General features: G+C 41.3%; 1 protein-coding gene across 1 annotated transcript in view; it reads right to left on the bottom strand.

The window, feature by feature from the left end:
• LOC125427841 (dynein axonemal heavy chain 9-like) overlaps positions 1-19,939 on the bottom strand; it is a 176,736-nt gene that overhangs the window by 126,931 nt on the left and 29,866 nt on the right. The window contains 6 exon segments of the mRNA XM_048487396.1: positions 4,859-5,092; positions 9,122-9,283; positions 9,731-9,873; positions 12,081-12,204; positions 13,433-13,595; positions 19,658-19,854. Of these exon segments, the coding sequence (XP_048343353.1) occupies positions 4,859-5,092; positions 9,122-9,283; positions 9,731-9,873; positions 12,081-12,204; positions 13,433-13,595; positions 19,658-19,854 (1,023 nt within the window).

Genomic DNA, 19,939 nt, shown 5'->3' with positions numbered 1-19,939 from the left:
GGAAGGAAGGAAGGAAGGAAGGAAGGAAGGAAGGAAGGAAGGAAGGAAGGAAGGAAGGAAGGAAGGAAGGAAGGAAGGAAGGAAGGAAGGAAGGAAGGAAGGACATTTAGAAATAATTAGAATATTTGACTTCTAATTTCTTGGGTTTCTATTTATTTATATCCTTCTTTCCATGAGAACCTATTTAAGTTGGCTTACAACAAACATTAATTGAAACTCAGGGCCGGAGAAAGGGGGAACTGCTCCCGGGGCATACGTGAGCCCTGCACCCCCCCACCCCACACCAGGCCCCACCACACTCCCTTGCCACTGTTGAAACTATAGGAACAATGAACCAACAGTTTAAAAGCAACAACAGATAAGAGCACCAAAGAATCCATAGAGACAACAGCTAACAGACTTCATGTGGATCTGTTTAAAACAACAGCAACTTTGTCATCAACAGTTGCGAAGATGAATACAAAAGAAAGTGAATGTTCTCCATGGCCTGCATTGATTCCCCAGAAACAGGGCAAGTAAATGCATCTCTGAAGAGGAAATTACTAGCACCAAAAGCTACTGATGGCATGGGAAAGAAATTGAATGGATGATAGTGATAAGGATCACCCCAGTGATACTGCCATGCTCCTTATATGCAAGACCATACAGACAAGGACAAGTGAGCACCTGAAACATTGCTAGAACTTGGTGACATAAACGTGACAAACCCCCAAAGCCTTAACTAATCCAATGTGATGTTTCCACCTTAATTGAGAAATGGGAAGACGTGTCTTTTTTAAAGAACCCTGGGATAGATTTGAAGTTACTGATGGGAAGAACAAAGCAGTCTAAGCACTTTGTGACTCCCAGTGACAGAAATAAAAATCCTACACAAAAAAAATAAGAGCATTGAAGAACAGAGAGTTTGCCCAGTAGGCTCCCAGCAGGCTTTTAAAAATCCGGTTGTCTGTACTAGGCTTTGGGACTAAGTATGCAACATCAGAAAGGCCACCAATTAATTGCTACAGCAGGAGAGACTGAAGTCTGGGATTCAATGACGCATCTTTAACAAAAGTAACACTAAATGATTACCTCAGACATAGAAAGATAAGTGGAATGCAGTCTGCTTTACAGGAGCTCTGGAAACAAGTGACTGATGAAAAAGCTTCTCCTTCCTACTATGTTCCTCCTATACAAAGAGAAACTTCCTACATTTCTGCAACACTACAGCCCTCCACAGGAACATAGCATGGAGGCAAATGAATGAAGGTTTTTGAAAAGGCAATCATTTTGACCATCCAAGGCATAGATGTCAAACTTGCGACCCTCCAAATGGTATGGACTACAGTTCCCATCATCCCCTGCCAGCATCATGCTGGCAGGGGATGATGGGAACTGTAGTCCATAACATCTGGAGGGCCACAAGTTTGACACCTGTGATCCAAGGGATTAAAAAACAACAACTGCTTTTGAAGATAAAACAGCTTAAAGGAACAAAAAAACACCAAGTAATGATCTAAGGTGTCAAAAGAGGAGAATATGCAAGTCCCCAAAATAAAACAACCACCCATCTGAGGAAGATCAAATTCTGTTGTTACATTCACTGAGTAACTGGCAGATAAAACCTCAGAGGAAATCATATTGAGATTGGGTCCATTGCACCGTCTTGATCTGGTAAGAACTGCCCAAAGAAAAGTCATTAAGAAAAAAAAGAAAAGAAAACCCAGTCAGATTTCTTTTCAAAGGGCTGCTGAGGTTCTTCCATCATCCACACACAAGCAAACAGCAGCTCAGGTATACCTTTACATTCCCCTGTGAAATAAGAGTAACAGCTCAAATGACTGCCTCTTGAGCTTAAATACCCTGACAAGCAAGTAGTTCTGGAGGGACAGTCAAGTTGAGGGGAAAGGATGGTTGACTAGTTCATTAGCCTATCTCCCTCAAAGTGACTTGCCTTCAAGATAAGCAGCCACAAAAGCTACTTCCTCTACATCGTTTGTGCCTCTAAGTTAGCAATTCGGGAAGCACCTCACACTAAAAGAGACTTGGTCCAAGAACCTCTGGTTGCCCACCCCTACTACAGCATCCATCATCCACGTTACACTTTCAAACAGTCTGACATTTTTACCCCACTTTAGGCATCCATTCTGAAAAGATCTGGTTTTTTTTCTCTATCACAAACACCTCTTTGCACCAGTTCCTAATTCAATAGTTAGGAAACCCCAAATTTAATTATCCTGGATCAAGCTGCTGCAGGTTTATGAAAATTTCCTGAAGGTCACAAAGCGACTTTCTGAATTCATTAATATTGTAGGTTTAGATTGTAGAACATGTACTGGTAACGCAACGTGCCATGAAATATGCAAGTTTTAATCATGAAATAAACAACTTCAAGGGGGGGGAAGAGGGGGAGGTCACTTGGGAGTCACTCTCCATACAATTAAAAGTAGCTCCTCACCCCGCCTCCAGTGTTGTGGCAATCACTTTCGTATCCTACTCTTCAAAGCTATTGCAGCAGCTCCTCTTCTCTTTCTATTTTGTGCAAAGGAAAAGGGGCACACACACACACACACACACACACACACACACGAATCTTTGCTGTGGGAGGACAAAAAAAGTACCCTCTTCCATTCTGGTTCTCCCCTCCTCCAGCTTCATAAGTGCACACATGACCCTATCAACTTCCCTCCCTTGCATCAAACCTGCTATTTGCCTTTTCTGGAGGAATCTCTCTCTCTCTCTCTCTCTCTCTGTAGATATATGTATATACACACACACATATGAACATATAGGTGTAAATATACATGTGTGTGTATATAAAATTTATTTATGAACACACACACACAGACTAGAAGCTCTATATGTTTCCCCTATAGGGCTAGTTACAGTTTGGAGCAGTGGCTTGCTTTCAGAAAATTGCAAAGGAAAGGTTTCTCCACTCAAGCACTAGGGACCTGCTCTAAAACACAGTAATTTTTGGACAGCCTGCCATTTTATGACTAGCTACACCCACCAAGCTGCCATTTTGTGACTGGGGGCTCCCAAAAAATAAGTAGAAACATAAAGTCTACTCTCACTGCTGTAAGGCAGACGGTTACGTTCCCCATGTAGTACTCTAATTAAGTCTGTCAAACACACACACATGCACACACTCCAGCTGCTTGTAAGATGCTGCCATGCTCAAAACTATTCCATCCTTTTTCTTGGATGTAGTCCTGGAAAAGCTTTTAGGATCTTCTTTTAGGAACACAGCAGTGGATTGAGTGAAGGGAACATGATGAAGCAGATCACAAACTGCCTGCATTCTGCATTCTGGCACCTCTGAATCAACCCCTCATTCATTTCAGTATTTGGCCTGTGAAAGCAATAGTGTGCTGTGATTCTGAGGAAAAAGCATTGCATCTTTATTAGAGGCTCCTAATTTGCTTCTGGGCTCAATTTAAAGTACCAGTGTTGACCTTTAAAGCCCTCTATGGTCAATCATTCCATTCATCTTCAGAGGCTCTGCTTCAATTACTCCCACTATCTGAGGCTAGACAGGTGACATGGTACCCTAACCGTGGAACTTCCTCCCCAGGGATATCTGTCTGTCTGTCTCCCTCTATCATTGTCTTCTGCCAGCAGGTGAAGGTTCTTGTTGTCGTCGTTCAGCGTTTTCTCGCTAAGTATCATTTGCCCTCCTTCCTTTGTGTTTCTCTGTGTCTCTATATTTTATTTGTTTGAAATATGTGCTTATCTGCAATTTAACACTTGATTGTTCACCACTAGGGATCTGCATTTTGCAAAGCCGAACAGAGGGGGGAGAAGGCAGCAATATAAGGGAGCTGAAAAGTGGATCCTGAATTATGCCAATTTGGGGTGGGGGCATTTTTTGGACCACTTCGAACCACCACCATTAAAAATAACAATGTGGAAACTGCTCTCCCACCTCTGCCTAACTTACCTGCTGACCTGTGCAGCCCACACAGGCTTGGAGGCTACAGGCAGAAAAGAGCAGATTGCTAGACGTGGCCAGCTATGCCCAGGATTCAGAACTGTGCCGCTGCCTCTGAAGTCTACGAGAACTTCACAGGTGGGTGTTCAGCTCTGTTCGACTGCCTCCGATGTCCACATGGACTTCAGAAAAGTTGACAGCACAAAGCTGAACGCTGGGCCCAGACAAGCCAGCACAGCGTTCAGCTCTGCCGCACTGCCTCCAAAGTCCACAAAGGAGGGGGCAAGTGGTGCAGAGTTTAATGCTGGGTTTTGCACTGCCTGCCTGCTGCCTCTGAGACCCACGTGGACTTCAGAGGCAGCTTGGGATTTTTCAGGATCAGGTTTAACAGAACCCCAAAATTTTGAATCATCCAAAACATCAGGAAAAACCCTTGAGCACAGGTGTTCAGCTTTTCTGAGGGGTTTTCAAAAAATTATTTTAAACCCGAACACAAAAAATACTGGAAAAAATGTTGCACAGTCCCACCCAACACCTTGAGGACTATAAGTTAGATGGAAGGTAGCATACAAATGTTTTAAATGAATCAATTAATCCATAAATGTAGAGGCAAGGCAAGCTGCCCCAAGAAAGGTCACCATGCCCAAACTCCCATAAGTTATATACATTTTGGAGGGGGATTTCTTCACATCCTTTGGGATGTTGTGCTGATGTTAACCAGAAAGACAGACAGGGAGAGAATATTTATGAAGAAACAATGCTATAGCCTTTCAATGAGACTGGCTTGATATCAGTCAGTCAGAAGAGAGCCACATAACTGGCCCTGACCATGTGGTTGTTTAATTCATACACCTGCTCATGCCTGTGTGTGAGAGAGAGGAGGGGTGTCTTTTCTGCCTGCATCTTATGTTTGATTTGTTTTCCACAACACTCAGCCTCACCTACCTGGGCCGAGGTGCTGCTGAGCTTCTGCAGACCATTCTCCAGCCGCTCCATCCTTGCTGTCAGTTCTTTCCTCTTTTTAAGCAGCAAATTCTGATACAGTTTGATTTGCTCCAAAAATGACTTAGGAGTGGTGTAGTTATAGCGACGTTCATTACTCAGGTAAGAACGGGACATCCCATTCACACTGGTGTGCACGTAAGCCATGAACTTACTGATAGATTCTTTCACTGGAGCCTTAAAATAAAAAAGGAGAGAAAAATCTCTCAAAACAAGTAATTAAAACAGCTTGGCCAAGTGCCCTTGAACATATGACTTAAATCCATCAATTTGCCATTTCTTCACATTACAACAAAATATACTGCATGGCATCCTACCATAGGAGCCACTGAAGAATGTATTTGGGTTTTTTTTTTTAATTTCTACCTTGAAATGAGACTAGGCTCATGCACTCAAATAAGTTTGACTTCAGGTGACTGTCTCCATATATAGGATCTGGAGATACAGTGACTGCAAAATGGAGGCGGGGCCAGGTTAGGAGAAAACAGAGAGAGGTTGAAGCAATTCCCTGATTCCACTCAGCCTCCCCAGAACTAACCTTAGTTAGAAGTAACACATGCACACCTATGAATCTTTGCCAAAACAGAGGGCAGCATACAGGTGCCATTCCTTCCAAAAGAGGAGATAGTTGTGCAGTTTACTTCCCTCTGCCAACACACCGGGCAACAAAACCCTTCCACACAAGGATCACCTTGGGGAGAAGTGGAGGCTGAGGCTTCCTTTCCTTCTGATGGGAATGGGGGATAATGGGTGGAGAGGGAGTAGGTTAAATGGCAGTGCTTGTACTTTGGCATTCAGTCTCTGAGCCGAAATATCTGCTTTCAACAGTAATCTTGCTTTTACCTTGGCAGTAACCTTGAAAGAGGGAAGAACACAAGCAGTGATTTTTTTTCACAAGCAACCATGTGTTAAAAATATTCGTTTAATTAAATAGGTACTTCCAACATTACACAAATAAGGAATGCATAATGTGGCTGAGCAAAAATGTACTGTGCAGAATGGCTGGGAATACAGAGGAACAGCTGCTGTACTTGACCAAAAAGATTGTGGAAGATGTTGCTGCAAACCAGAGGCAGAGTTGGTATGGCCCTCCAGATGTTAATAGACTACCATTCCCATGAACCCTACCTCTTGGCCATGCTGGCAGGTGCTGATGGGAATTGTAGTCCATGAACATCTGGAGGGCCATAGTTTGAAGAGCCCTGGTATAACCTCTCAGCAGAAAGGGAGTTTAGAGACCCAGAACAGAATAGTCTTGGGCCCCTTCCGCACACGCAAAATAATGCGTTTTCAAACCACTTTCACAACTGTTTGCAAGTGGATTTTGCCATTCCGCACAGCTTCAAAGAGCATTGAAAGCAGTTTGAAAGTGCATTATTCTGAATGTGTGGAATGAGCCTTGGAGAGGGGAAAGAAATAAAGAAGTAACATAATTATATGGCCTTGTGTAGTTTATAAGCCATCTAACCCATATCAGTAAACATTATGCACTGAGGCTCAGTTAGAAGCATCTGAGAATGGCAAGAATGCCTGTCTTCACAGAAATGAAGATATGATCAAAGATGGGGTATATTGGTTGAAGGCCAGCAGATATTAATATTCACGTGTATGATAATCTTGTAATCACTATTTTTAAACAGAGTTTGCTATGATAAAAAGTAGCAAGAATAAACTAAGAATTCTTATATATTTCAAGCAGAGATGACTTTGTGTGACATAATGAAGTTATAAAATAATTAGTTGGCCATGAATGTTTGCCCTTATCAAGTGGGACAAATAGCTATTGTTAGGAGATTATTTTAAAAGCCTATAAACGTGGGAAGCTGAACGGATTAGGAGCTGCTTCTTAGAAGGGGATCCTTGCTTGTGACCTGCTTATCTTCGGGTAAGACACTTTTATGGACTCGTGTAATTGCTCTCCTTTAATTATCTATGTAACAGTAATTGACAGTATAATTTTCTGTTGCATTAGACAATGATAAAAATTGAACAGTTGTGGTATAATAAAGGATTAAAATGGAAGAAAAATTCTACAATAGTATCACTTGTGCTCTATACCTATAACCAACCAGCAATGTTATTGACGTGTACCTTTTGCCAAAAATTAGTTTACCTGATACAGGAAAGCTAATTGGAGCCTAGGGCCTCTACCTGAATCAGGTTTTTGATCAAAACATGTTCTTTTGTAGAAAACAGTCAGCCCCATAGTAAATTAATTTCTGCTTGCAGGAACAGTCAATGCCATAAAAAGATGACGCTGCACACAATTTTTAATGGGGCTTAAGAGTGTGCTGAATCGTGAATGATCTACAGAGATGTGACATCTTGTGGACACAGGTTCACAGCCTTCATCTTTTTGCCACGGAATGGAGTGCAGGTAATTTCCATCAAACTAGGTGCCACTATTGGCATGTAGTGTTTCCCTTTGTTTTGTTGCCCATGAATCATAAAATGCAACTCTGGCTCCAACCACTTGTTTCTATCTAAAGTTAATGATGTAACCCCCAAAAGTGGTTTGTGTGGGGGACAAGATGTTCAAATGACTTGAACTTTACATGTTGACGTAGACATTCTATCAAGACACGCTCTTGAACAGATTCTGCATGTCCTTGAATTTTATGTCCTTCAACTACTGCACAAAGTAAATGGGACAGTTACAGCAGAGAACTGATCCTGACACTACAGCAGAGTCTGTGGCTTATTTGGGAATGCTCAGAGATTCCTTCCCACTTCAGCTGCCTTAGGTCACAGGTTTGTAGTAAAACATTTCAGATGAAAACATTTCTTTTTTAAAAAAAACACATATGTGTGGCTTTGATGGCACAAAGTCTCGATATCTGAACCCTTGCCAATTCTAAGGTCAAATCTGCATAGCACCTAATCCACAACACATAAAATTTAACAAAAGGAAAAATGGCACGTTCGTGTAATCAGAAGTCAATAATTAATTTATTAATGTACACCAATGATGGTGGGCAGCTGTGATGCCAGATGAGAAAACATCCAAAGGAAACTTCAGAAAATGGTGAACAGCCAGAGAATTTCTGAAGCAGCAGAAAATGGCAGATGACCAAAGAAACTAAGGGATGTCAAAGGAATGTGTGGAGTTTCACATTCAGGCAAGAGAAACGAAATGTTCCCTGTTTCTCCGCACAGGGAAGGGGGAAACATTTTAGGAAAAAAGATTGCTAGTTTAGAAAATCGAAATAAAACAGTTTGAGGCTGAAATAAAACATCTGCAAAGTGTTGCGGGTGGAGGGAACTGTGTGGAACTGCTTGGAGGAAACGTTTTATTTCCTTCTTCAAAACCTTTATTTTGTCTGTGTGGAAAGAGCTCAAGATAACATGCCAGCAAGTCAAAATACCCCAGGTGACATAAATACATTAAAAGTACTGTATATACTCACATATAAGTTGAATTTTTCAGCACATTTTTTGTGCTGAGAAAGCCCCCCTCGACTTATACACGAGTGAGGTGTATTTTAAAAAATATTTTAGGGTTTTTACTTTGTCAGCCACCAGGGGGCAGTTTTTAGGCTAGTGGCACCAAAATTTCAGGGTATCATCAGGTGACACTCCTAATGATACCAGCCAGGTTTGGTGAAGTTTGGTTCAGGAGGTCCAAAGTTATGGATCCCGAAAGGGAGTACCCCATTGTTTCCAATGGGAGCTAATAGCAGATGGGGCTACATTTTGAGGGTCCATAACTTTGAACCCCTTGAACCAAACTTCACCAAACCTGGCTGGTATCATCAGGAGGGTCCCCTAAAGATACTCTGAAATGTTGATACTGCTAACATAAACATTCCTCCCCTGACAAGGACCCTCAAATTTTCCCCAGCTTCTCCCTTTAAATCACCCCCCCCCCTTTTGAGCGGATTTAAAGGGAGAATCGGGGCTTACAGAGCTAGTTTACTGTTTTTCTTTGAAATAAATATTCAAAAATGTTTAACCTACTGATGCCTCAATTAATGTAATTTCATTGGTATCTATTTTTATTTTTGAAATTTACTAGTAGCTGCTGCATTTCCCACCCTCGACTTATACACGAGTCAGTAAGTTTTCCCAGTTTTTTGTGGTAAAATTAGGTGCCTCGACTTATATGCGGGTCGACTTATACACGAGTATATACGGTACACAGTTTTCCAACATGGAAACTGCATGAGGAAAGGAAAGGTGTGAATCAGCACTCACTTAGATGCTCACCTCAATATTTTCTGTCCCTTGCAAGAAGCGCAAGCTGACGGACTCCAGAGCCTCTTGGGGCCACTCATGGAACCAATCTATCGCTGTACAGTTTACAATGGCTGGGAACTTCCGACTGCGAACTCTCAATTTATTTCCCACAGGGGAAAAGCAAAGAGCAACCTGAGAAAAAGAAAAACAGGTCATCAGAAAAAGGTAATAAGAAAAGCCGGACAAATAAAGTCAGGAAGAAGTATGATTTCACCATGCTGGAAATTGACCGATAATACTCCCCAGTAATGTACAATGGTAGGCATGCTAGCAACCTTGCCATAACTAGCAACCTTGCCATATAATCTTTTTTTTTCTCTGATAAATGTTCAGTTTTTACTCCTACGTTGTGCAGGATCTGGGTGTGTCCCCTAAAGGTAACATTTCTCTTGCAAAGATATAACTTCCTTTCAGCACTCCAATTGCAATATTTAACCTGCTGAAAACACTTACTATGAAAAATACTGCCGAAAGCATAGCATCAGAAAGAGATGCCAGATGAGTTTCCAGTTCCAATTTACTTTCTCAAGCACAGCTGATAGAGTGAGGAGATCTGATTCTTGGGGACCAAAGTCCTACCTTGAGCTGTCGTCTAACTCGATCAATGAAGAATTTCCAGCAAGCCTCCCTGGTGTCCATCAGTCCTTGGGCTTTTACTTCATTCCTCACATTACTGATAATATTTTCAACTTCATCATCTGGGAAAAGATCAGGAATTTCTCCTAGAAATAAAGAATGTATTTTCAGTCACTGTGAACATAAAATTATGGAGCATTTTATGGGTATTTCAAGAGCATTCAGTGGTTGTTCTTAGGATTTTTATGTCGCCTTGTTTTTAATGGCTTGTTCCATTTTTGTGTTGATAAGTTATGTTTTTATGATTTTGTGGGGGGTTTTCTTCCATGCTGTCTTCAGCAGGATTTGGACTAGTGGAATATAAATTTGTTAAATAAATATCAGCACAATCCTTGTGGGGGGCCAAATTATGTCTTGGAGGTGGTATGGGGCTGCACTGACACATTTGCCCCCTCCGCCAGTGAAAGGGTCATCCCATCAGTGGAAAGGGCAAAGGTCCCGATGGCGAAAATGGGAAATCTGGGCCAATGCAGAGCTGCGCTGACATCCAATTAAATGCCAGCATGGGGGGTGGGGCAAGGTGTTCCCAGAGATGTCATCTTCCACCCTGGATTTGTGGGCAGTTGCACCATGGCCTGGGGCTTAGACTTATGTCACTCTTTTGGGTGGAAAAGTCTATTAACCCCTAAGAAGGACTTTCTGGTGGCAGGGTTTTTTAAAAAAAACTTTTCTGCCTCCTCACACCACTGGAAAGCCCTCTGGAGATAGCAGGACAGTATCATAGTGGCGCCATCACTGGCCACCTCAGGCTGAGGATTGGGCTGTTAAATATTGCTAGGATGGTTTCAATACAACAAGCAAGGCTACTGAGTGGAAACAGGAAAAATTCCAGGACATCTCACTCTAACAAAACTACTTCAGCAAAACAAAAGGCATAACAAATGTGCCAGACATGCTGGTTGGCTACAGTACTATGCTGTTCTAGGTGTATACAAGGCTTTTCTCAGCCATTTCTCTTAGAAATCCACACAGCAATTAATCATTCAGTCTCTTGTGTGCTAAAGTGGTTCACTGACCTATGATTATACAAAAAGTCCCTTGAGTACTGCTGTATATAGCCGAGATAAAGCATGAGGCTGAGATACATGTCCTTGGACCCTAGGAGATTTCTGAATGCCCATGTTCTGCTTACTCTTCTCTATTTATACCAGTTGAGTGGTTAGGGCCTGCATTTCTGTTGTGGGAGGCTTGAGTTCTACTCCCACAGTGTCTCCCTTTCTCTATCTAAAGCTATTTTTGCTGTCAGGACCCTCTTGTTATTATCTTAACATTTTTCCAGGAGTGGAGGCTTGCTCCCTATTACACTGCTTTTTCTCTGCACCCCATGATGGCTTCTTTGCCCTCATTTTTTGATTGATTGTATTTAAATGTTCCCCTCCTATCACTGACTGCAGGTCCACAAAGCGGTTAACCATTTCAAACCATAGTAACAAATCAATACGTTTAAAATCAATAAAACAACAAATAAAAATCAAAAGCAGTTTAGCAACAATCACTATTTTTTCATTCACACAATGGCCTTACAAAACAATGTATCTGCAGTTTGCCCTGGAGACTTGTTGGGACATCATCCATTTTACCTCATGGAGAAGGGAATTTAGGGATGGCAGCCATAATTTGGGGATGATTTATTAAAAAGGAATCTCCAGATTCAACTTATCTTACTGAGTGGCTTCTCAGAAAGGCACTGTCCATTGATGTCATACATCAGGAGGACTGAAACAGGTAAAGGCTGTTTCACTTTGCATCCTCTCTTGCCTAGCTTTATCTTCTGGAGACGTCCCAACAGAACACAAATCTTTCTTCCACAAAGCCCACTCATCCATTAGTTCTTCATACTAACTACCAATTATTTGGCTATGGAGGCCCAAGATGGTAGATGTGCTATGGACTATTTCTGGTAGGGTCACAAATTACAAATTGGGAAATTCCTGGAGATTTGGGGTTGGAACTTACGAAGGGTGAGGCTTGGGAGGGGAAGAATCTCAGTGGGTCCACCCTAGAGTCCACCCTCCAAGGCACCCATTTTCTTTAGGGAAAATTATCTGTATAGTACAGAGAACAGTTGTAATTCTGGAAATCTTTAGGTCTCATCTACAGATTGCCAATCCTAGTGCCTGGGAATATTCTTTTAAGTGTGGTAAATTATACTGATAGAAGATTGATATACAAGAATCAGTAATTTAACTTTTTGCCATCCCGGACATGTCAAATCTCAATCCCATATATAAACTCAGGGACCAAGTAGCTTTATTGTGTGCTTGTAAAACTAAAATTGAGCCATGATCCACACCTGAAGCTAGCAAGTCATTTACTAGCACTAAAAACCTCTCATCGGCCACTTGAGCATCTGTCATCAGAAAGACAGTACCCACATTCTTCACTCCTGCTGTAATGTACTGCGCGGCTAAGTCTACCTGCAGGTACAAAAAGGAAAATGAAGCTTTAATTTAAGCAGCAATGTTTTGCTCATCTGCTCTGAGATGATTCTAACCATTTTGACAGCTTAATCCAGCATCTGCCTAAACATGCTTCTATTTCTCCAGAGTCAAAGTACATTCCTAACTGAACTGCTGATACAATTGTTTATTATTTAATGCGGAACAGCATTTGGGCTACCCTAGATTTTCCTCCAAGAAGTGTAATGCCAAAGCTCATCATTATTTTCTGAATCACTTTAACCTCTTTGCAAATCAGTTCTGATGGAGTAGCATATTACCCATGGAGGTTGGTTTTCTTTTCGAATGTTCAGCTTTGAAGGGCACAAATGCCCATGACTGCAGGAGACTTGTGAATGAATCTCCTGAATTTAAAAAAAGTAGCATGTAACAGTCTTCTCCCGGTCATTTTCTGATGCAAAGCACACACTATTTAGTGTTTTATTTTCCAGAATTTATATCCTGCCTTTCTGCCCTCAAAAGGGCCACCAAGGAAGCTAACAACTAAAACATATATAATAAAATCACATTTTGAAACCACTTGAAAACCACCACTCCCACATAACAAGCACACAATATTAAAACAGAGCTGAAATTCATACAAAGATATAAAAACAACAATTAAAACACAACCAGAGCTGCTAACTGACCCAGAAATGGGGATTGATATAGGCACCATATAAGGACTGTCTGATCCATCCATGGGAGCTTTGAAGGAGAAAAATAGTACTAGGGGAACCAGTTAAACCTCTTTCCGCACATCACAGCCTTGATCTGAATTGCAACCACCTTAGAATGTATGTGTAGGACAGTTTTTTTTTGGGGGGGGGGGGAGCATGAGATTTCCTGTACATGGAAAAGCTTAGCATGTCTAGCCCCCACCCCAATGTTGTCCAGCTAGCTTGCTACTTGCAGGAAAGTTCTTACATTTAATCAAGCAACCCCATCCCTACAGCATATGGTATGGAAAACTAGTATTATGGGCCTTCTTGCACATTTGGATGAGATATTCAGGATACTATACTGTTATAGCACTGTTATTTAAATTTCCAAGGGTGGACTATCATTTACAAATTTGTGTAAACTAAGAACGTTGAATGAAATTCAGTGGAAGTATCTCATATGTTTTTGAATAAAAAATAATAACCGAAATACATTAAGGAATAAATGAATTACAAATTTAATCTCAATTTTATCAGCCTCTCACCTTCAGGTCAGGGATCCCATAGCCTTTTCTCAAGGTGATCTGGAAAACCTCCAGTGAGCTAATGAAAGCTGCTAATCTTGTCAGACTCTGCTTACCGCTTCCTCCGACACCAACCAGCAATGCATTCCCCCTGGGAGATTCCAGGATACGGTTGATCCGGCAACTAAATGGGAAGGTACACAGTTGCTTCTTAGGAAGTGTTTTTCCTCTGCAGTACACTTCATGATATGGCACATATTGAACCTGTTCAGGCTCTGAAGTGGATATATTCAAATATAAGGAGCCAGACAAACCCTAATATTAAACTCTGTAGCATAACTAGGGCTGACAACTTGTAAGTGGGTACAGTAATAACCCACATGCACAGTTTCATATTTCAAAAGAAAAATGTTTATTATAAAAGGATACCAATCTTTGTTACAATCAGATCAGTCATCTGAAAGCAAACTCCAAAAGCCATTTGATAGTGTTTGGAGTCTTCTCTTGTTGTTCTTTTCTAAAATGTGGTCCATGTGATCCTTTTTGTAACACAGATCAGACTTTGTTCTCTCTCCAACTTGGATTATCCTAATTGTGATTGCTTTCACACAGCAACAATTCTCCATCTAGTTTTTATTACCATTACAAATGCAGAAGCATTCACAGTGGCCAAGGAAAATCCATACACCAGTTTTCCTTGCACTTCTCTTTCTTCAGCCCCCCACTCCCCAGCAGCTGCTATTCCTCCACCCCTTCCATGCCACTGGAGAGCTGTTCCAGGCTGCTGAAAAAGTCAGCAATTGACATATTAGTATAGCATTGCCACATTCCACTGAATTCCCTGCTTTCATTTTAAAAGCAAGTCTCTAGCTGCTTTTGTTGAAGAGATATAAGAAACATTTATCTGCAGTGAAAAGGGAATTAGTTTTATTTTTTTTAAAAAAATGAAAACTAGGAATCCAGGGGAATCAGTAGTTATAACACTGTAATACTATAGTATGTCAACTGCCTTTTTAAAAAAGGTACCCACCTCCCACTGGATGGGGTGGATGGGAGGGCGGGGTGTGGGGCAAGGAAAATGATGCCAATGTAGACAGGACCTGCAAAAATAAGCCCATCTAAGAACATAAAAACATAAGAACAAGCCAGCTGGATCAGACCAGAGTCCATCTAGTCCAGCTCTCTGCTACTCGCAGTGGCCCACCAGGTGCCTTTGGGAGCTCACATGCAGGATGTGAAAGCAATAACCTTCTGCGGCTGTTGTTCCCGAGCACCTGGTCTGGTAAGGCATTTGCAATCTCAGATCAAAGAGGATCAAGATTCGTAGCCATAAATTGACTCTTCCTCCATAAATCTGTCCAAGCCCCTTTTAAAGCTAGCTACACATACATACAAAGCTAGCTACACATACACATACATCTACACATACAAACATTCTTTAATTACTTTCTTTCCATAAAGATTATACCAAATTTCCAGAAAGGTTATACCAAATTTGGTTATACCAAATTTCCAGAAAGGTTATAGCAAAGGTTAAACCAAATATGGTTTAGGAGAAACTGCAGCTTGGAGGACACAAAAAGTGTGTGATAAAAGGAAAATGTTGTGCAAATACTCCAACAATAGTTTGGATACCAAACTAGAACAAAACTTCAGTTTTGAGGTAGCTTTAGAATCTGTTAATTTTACTAGCTGAATCAGTGGCACACAAATGCAGTCTACATGTAACATCTGTAGATTCTGGCATTTCTCCCTCATATGCTTATACTTTAATAATTTCAGAGCTTTGCTGGGAGCTGATGTAACATAAAAGAATAAACTGGGATCTGGAAAGCCTCCAGTTTAAATTTCACCTCTGTCACAAATTTATGAAGTACCGGTTGTCTTTTACGTACCATTCTCTCTTAGCCTTAATCTACTATTTGGGGATAATAATACTGACCTACTTTGCCAGAGCATTAATGATTGCTGAGATAATGTGAAATGCTTTCAACAAAGGAAGTGATATATAAATGCTAAGCAAATGCCTAAAAGATTCTAAATATCTACCTAATACAAGCAATTCCAGCACCTTCAGTTAAGATTATCCTGTGAAGTCTAAAGCATATTGAACATATTTTTAGAGATCACATGTATTTATGTATATCTTTCTTTTCTCTCCAGTGGAGACATAAAGTGATATTATTCTTAATTCCTTCATTTTATCCTCATAACAACCACAATGTGAGGTAGGCTGGGCTGAGGTCAGTGGTCCAAGGTTCCTCAGCAAGCTTCCAGGGCTGAGTAGGAATTTGAATTTGGGTCTCCCAGGTACTAGTTCAACACACCAACCATTACTGTATACTGGCTCTTGAAACGGGATGCATTAAAGTAAAAGACAAGTGGTCATTCCACTAAGATTATTCACATCCATGTGTTAATTGTGCATATTGTACCTCCACTGATTCCCACTTAAGGTAGTATTTCAATTGGTCTAACAGGGTAAAGAATGATGGGGTTAGGACAGTGGTGGGATTCAGCAGGTTCGCATCACTTTTGCAAAACCGGTGCTTGTAAACAACCAGTTGTTAAATTATTTGAATCCCACCACCAGAACCGGTTGTTAAATTATTTGAATCTCACCGCTGGGTTTGGAGTATGCAGGGTTGCCAACAAGCCTACACAAAAGAATGCCAGTGTGGTGTAGTGGTTAAGAGTGGTGGACTCTAATCCGGGTTTGATTTCCCATTCCTCCACATTAGCAATGGACTCTTATCGAGTGAACTGGACTTGTTTCCCTGCTCCTACACATGACGCCTGCTAGGTGACCTTGGGTTAGTCACAGTTCTCTTTGAATTCTCTCACCCCACCTACTTCACAAGGTATCTACTATGGGGAGAGGAAGGGAAGGAGTTTGAAAGCCACTTTGAAACTCCTTACAGGAGAGAAAGGTAGAGTGTAAATCCAAACTCTTCTTCTATCTTTTTCACAGTGGGTTACTGCCTGGAAATGGGCAGATGAAGCTTTTCATGACATGGAGGTTAATAACATCACCTAGTAAATAACATCCAATTAAGCTTCTATTAAAATATAGGTTTGGAGACAGTGAGCTCATGGACATGGTACATTGTAAGTATGACGTGACCCATGCAATACATTCTAGCCTTGTGAAACTTTGCTTTCTCTCTTCCTTTTTTCCTACTCCATTGTGACTAAGATTTCAGAAGAGGCCAAATTACACTATAGCAAAGCCTAGCAATTATTAAAGGACAGGCATATTAGCAGGAGGCTTAAAATGTTTGACATGTTAGCAAATACGATTTTCAATTTGTGAGCTAGCAATTCAGCTATTCAAACTTATTTTTGCTTATTTTGTGTGTGTCTAACAGTGAAATCTCAAACAGTGTCATACTCTTTAAGGTCCACATTTAATTCAAAGGACTTGAAAGGATGTAGTTTTGTTTGGGGATTGCTTTGTTAATCATACCTACAAAAGGCAAAAATTTATTTATTATAATCCATGCATAATCTACCTATTTGCAAGGCCTACATGGCTATTTTTACATAAACCAATAATATCATCCATGCATAATCCACCTATTTGCAAAACCTACAAGGCTACTTTTACATAAACCAACAGACAAAACCATCAATAAAATAAATGTATGCAATCAAACATTGTTCTAAACTGATGAAAGGAAGGGCAAGATAAAAAAATTAACAGAAAACAGATCATGCCTTCAGAAAGAGAAATAATAAAAATAAAAACAATTGCTGAAAACTTTGCAGGAATGAGTTTAGATGGATCTCCTTAGGCAAAGATAAGCAGTGTTCTGAACCTGACAAAGAAGAGGCTTGGCATGGGGTTTAAGGATGCCAACTCTAGCTTTGGAAACTCCTAGAAATTTGGTGGCAGAGCCTAGGCAGGGTGGAGTTTGGAGAGGAGAGAAGAGAGCAGAGGAGGAAACCCAGTGTGAGACCATACACTCTACGCTCTGGAACATCCATTTCCTCCATTTCTGTAGTATGGAGATTAGTCATATTTTCAGGAGAAATCTAGGCCCCACCTTGAGATTGAACAAAATTTGCATATAATAGTGGCAAAGTGACAACATGAGATGCTATTTTCCTACCCCCCCCCCCCTGGTATTTCCTTTCTGTTTTAACCAGGCTGACTGCATTGTACCTCTGTATCCTTCACAAGCATTCTTTACACCAGTCTCTCACCTGACTGAGTTAAAAACTCATATCGCCATTCCTACATGTATCTGATGACAGGAGATTTGACTATCAGAAGCTTATACCCTGAAAAAAGCCCTAAGGCACTACTGGGCTCAAATCCAGCTCTTGTATTGCAGCCCAACAGGGATATCCTCTGAAAATCAGCTTTGCCTCACAAAAGCTAATACCCTGGAAAATGTTGTTCTTTAAGGAGCTACTAGACTCAGGTTTGGTACTACTACTACAGACTAATATGGCCACCCACCTGAAATTGGGAACCACCTTGAGGTTCCTACATGAAGCTAAACAATAAATAATCTTGCACAGCGTTACTATTTTAATAGATGAATCAACTCATTCGAGGTGGCTTTCTAGACAGCATAGAGTCTGAAATAAATGGAAGAAGTCTAATCAAGTGGTTCCCTCTGCCCATCTTGGTTTTCAATCTGGGCAGATTTTTGTCTATCTGAATTAGGGCTGCCAACTCAACTTTGGGGAAATCATGAAATTTGAGTGTGGAACCTGGGAAAACCATAATTTGGGGTGGGGAGGGAACTGTGAGGGAATGCTATTACATGGAGTCTACTCTCTGAAGCTGGCATTTTCTCTGGGAAAACTGATTGCTGAAGTCTAGAGATCACCTATAATTTCCAAAGAACTCTAGCCCCCACCTGAAGGAAGGAACAAATATATCTATAACAGGGGTAGGGAACCTGCGGCTCTCCAGATGTTCAGGAACTACAATTCCCATCAGCCCCTACCAGCATGGCCAATTGGCCATGCTGACAGAGGCTGATGGGAATTGTAGTTCCTGAACATCTGGAGAGCCGCAGGTTCCCTACCCCTGATCTATAAGGACCTGTTCGTAGGAATGCCTTCAACTGTTTGCTACAAGGAGAAGCTGCTACAAGCATGCAGCATGTGATAAATTCATCTTCCGTAGGGCAATTATGCACAGACCAGCGGTTGCTGCTTGCAGCAAAATTAGGGCAAATCTTGTTCAGAGAGAACAGATATAACATAGGTAGATCTCTTCCCAAACCATCATTGGCCTATGTTCAAAGAGAGGTTACAAAGGTACTGTGGGAATCAGATCTTAAACACAACTCTCAACTGTTCTAAAGAAAACAAGCATCCTTTGCCCTGGTGCTGGGGTCAGACTGCAATAAGGAAAAAAAAGAGTAGCTCTGAGAATGGGCAGTAGTGCAAAGAACATGTGTAAAAGAAACTGCCAGCTGCAATGCCTGCCTTTCAACACACAAAGTCATTGCAGGGGGCTGTTTTTTATGCACTGGAAAAACCAGACTGCAGCATAGCCTGGTCTGCACGAAGTCACTGAAGATAAAATGCTTGTTACTAACCAAATGGAATAAAAGCACTGTGGCATGCAGCAGCACTATGATTGTATTAAACATCAAGGCCCTCTGGTGTGGGAATTGAAAGGATGCTGCACTTCCCAGAACACAAAGGAACAGCAGCAAGAGCTAAGAATTGAAGGCATTGTTCGCTTTTGTGACAGTGATTGAATTTGTTGCCCGGAGTTGCAGAAACAGTCAGACTGCTCCTCCCGCCCCTTTCTAATGAAACAAGTATCATTTTGTAACAGCTGGGAACATGCGGGGGGGGGGGGGGGATCTAGCACTCTGAAGGACATTCGTTTGAGATGGTCATTGCTTTTTAGGCAAATAAAACCAGTCCCCACATTTTAGGAACAGGCATATTCCAGAATATACATTTACACATTCGTACTCAAGACTAGCAGGGTGGATTCCTACCCCTATCTGACCATCTCACCGAGCAAAGTGTGAAGCATTCCTCCTGCCCAAAGGACCTTCCTGCAATGGAAAACCCATTTAAATTGGAGGAAGGCTCCTCAGGATGAATGAATGTTCCTTGGAGGAAGGTTGCATCCCCACCAACATACTAAGCGTCTGTTTCTCAACCTGCTGTTTCCATAGTTTGGCATCCTGATCCCCCAGAGATGGGGGTGACACAGCTGCATCAAAGTGTTTCAGAAGTATTCCAAAAGGACAAAATTCCCCTTACACGTGGCACATGGCATCTTCAAACAGAACCAAGTTCATGGCAGAGTTGACTTCATTGTGATTCTCTAAAGCTTCCACTAAGAGCTGGTTCAGTGACTCCCAGCTCTGAACAGGCATGTATTTGGGCTCCCCTATGCCTTTTGCGAAATGGCAAAACATATTTATCTTCTTTGTCTGTTCCAGGGTATCCTCCATGTCCTAATGAGAAAGAACATAAATGATTTACAAAGTTCCATTCAATCAAAGCTGTAGAAGCAAAGCAAACAAATAAAAAAATCAGCAG

The sequence above is a fragment of the Sphaerodactylus townsendi genome, linkage group LG03 (genome assembly GCF_021028975.2).
Source record: "Sphaerodactylus townsendi isolate TG3544 linkage group LG03, MPM_Stown_v2.3, whole genome shotgun sequence".
NCBI classification, from domain to species: Eukaryota; Metazoa; Chordata; class Lepidosauria; order Squamata; family Sphaerodactylidae; genus Sphaerodactylus; species Sphaerodactylus townsendi.
The sequence above is the reverse complement of the archived record's forward strand: the minus strand, read 5'-3'. Positions and strand labels throughout refer to the sequence as shown.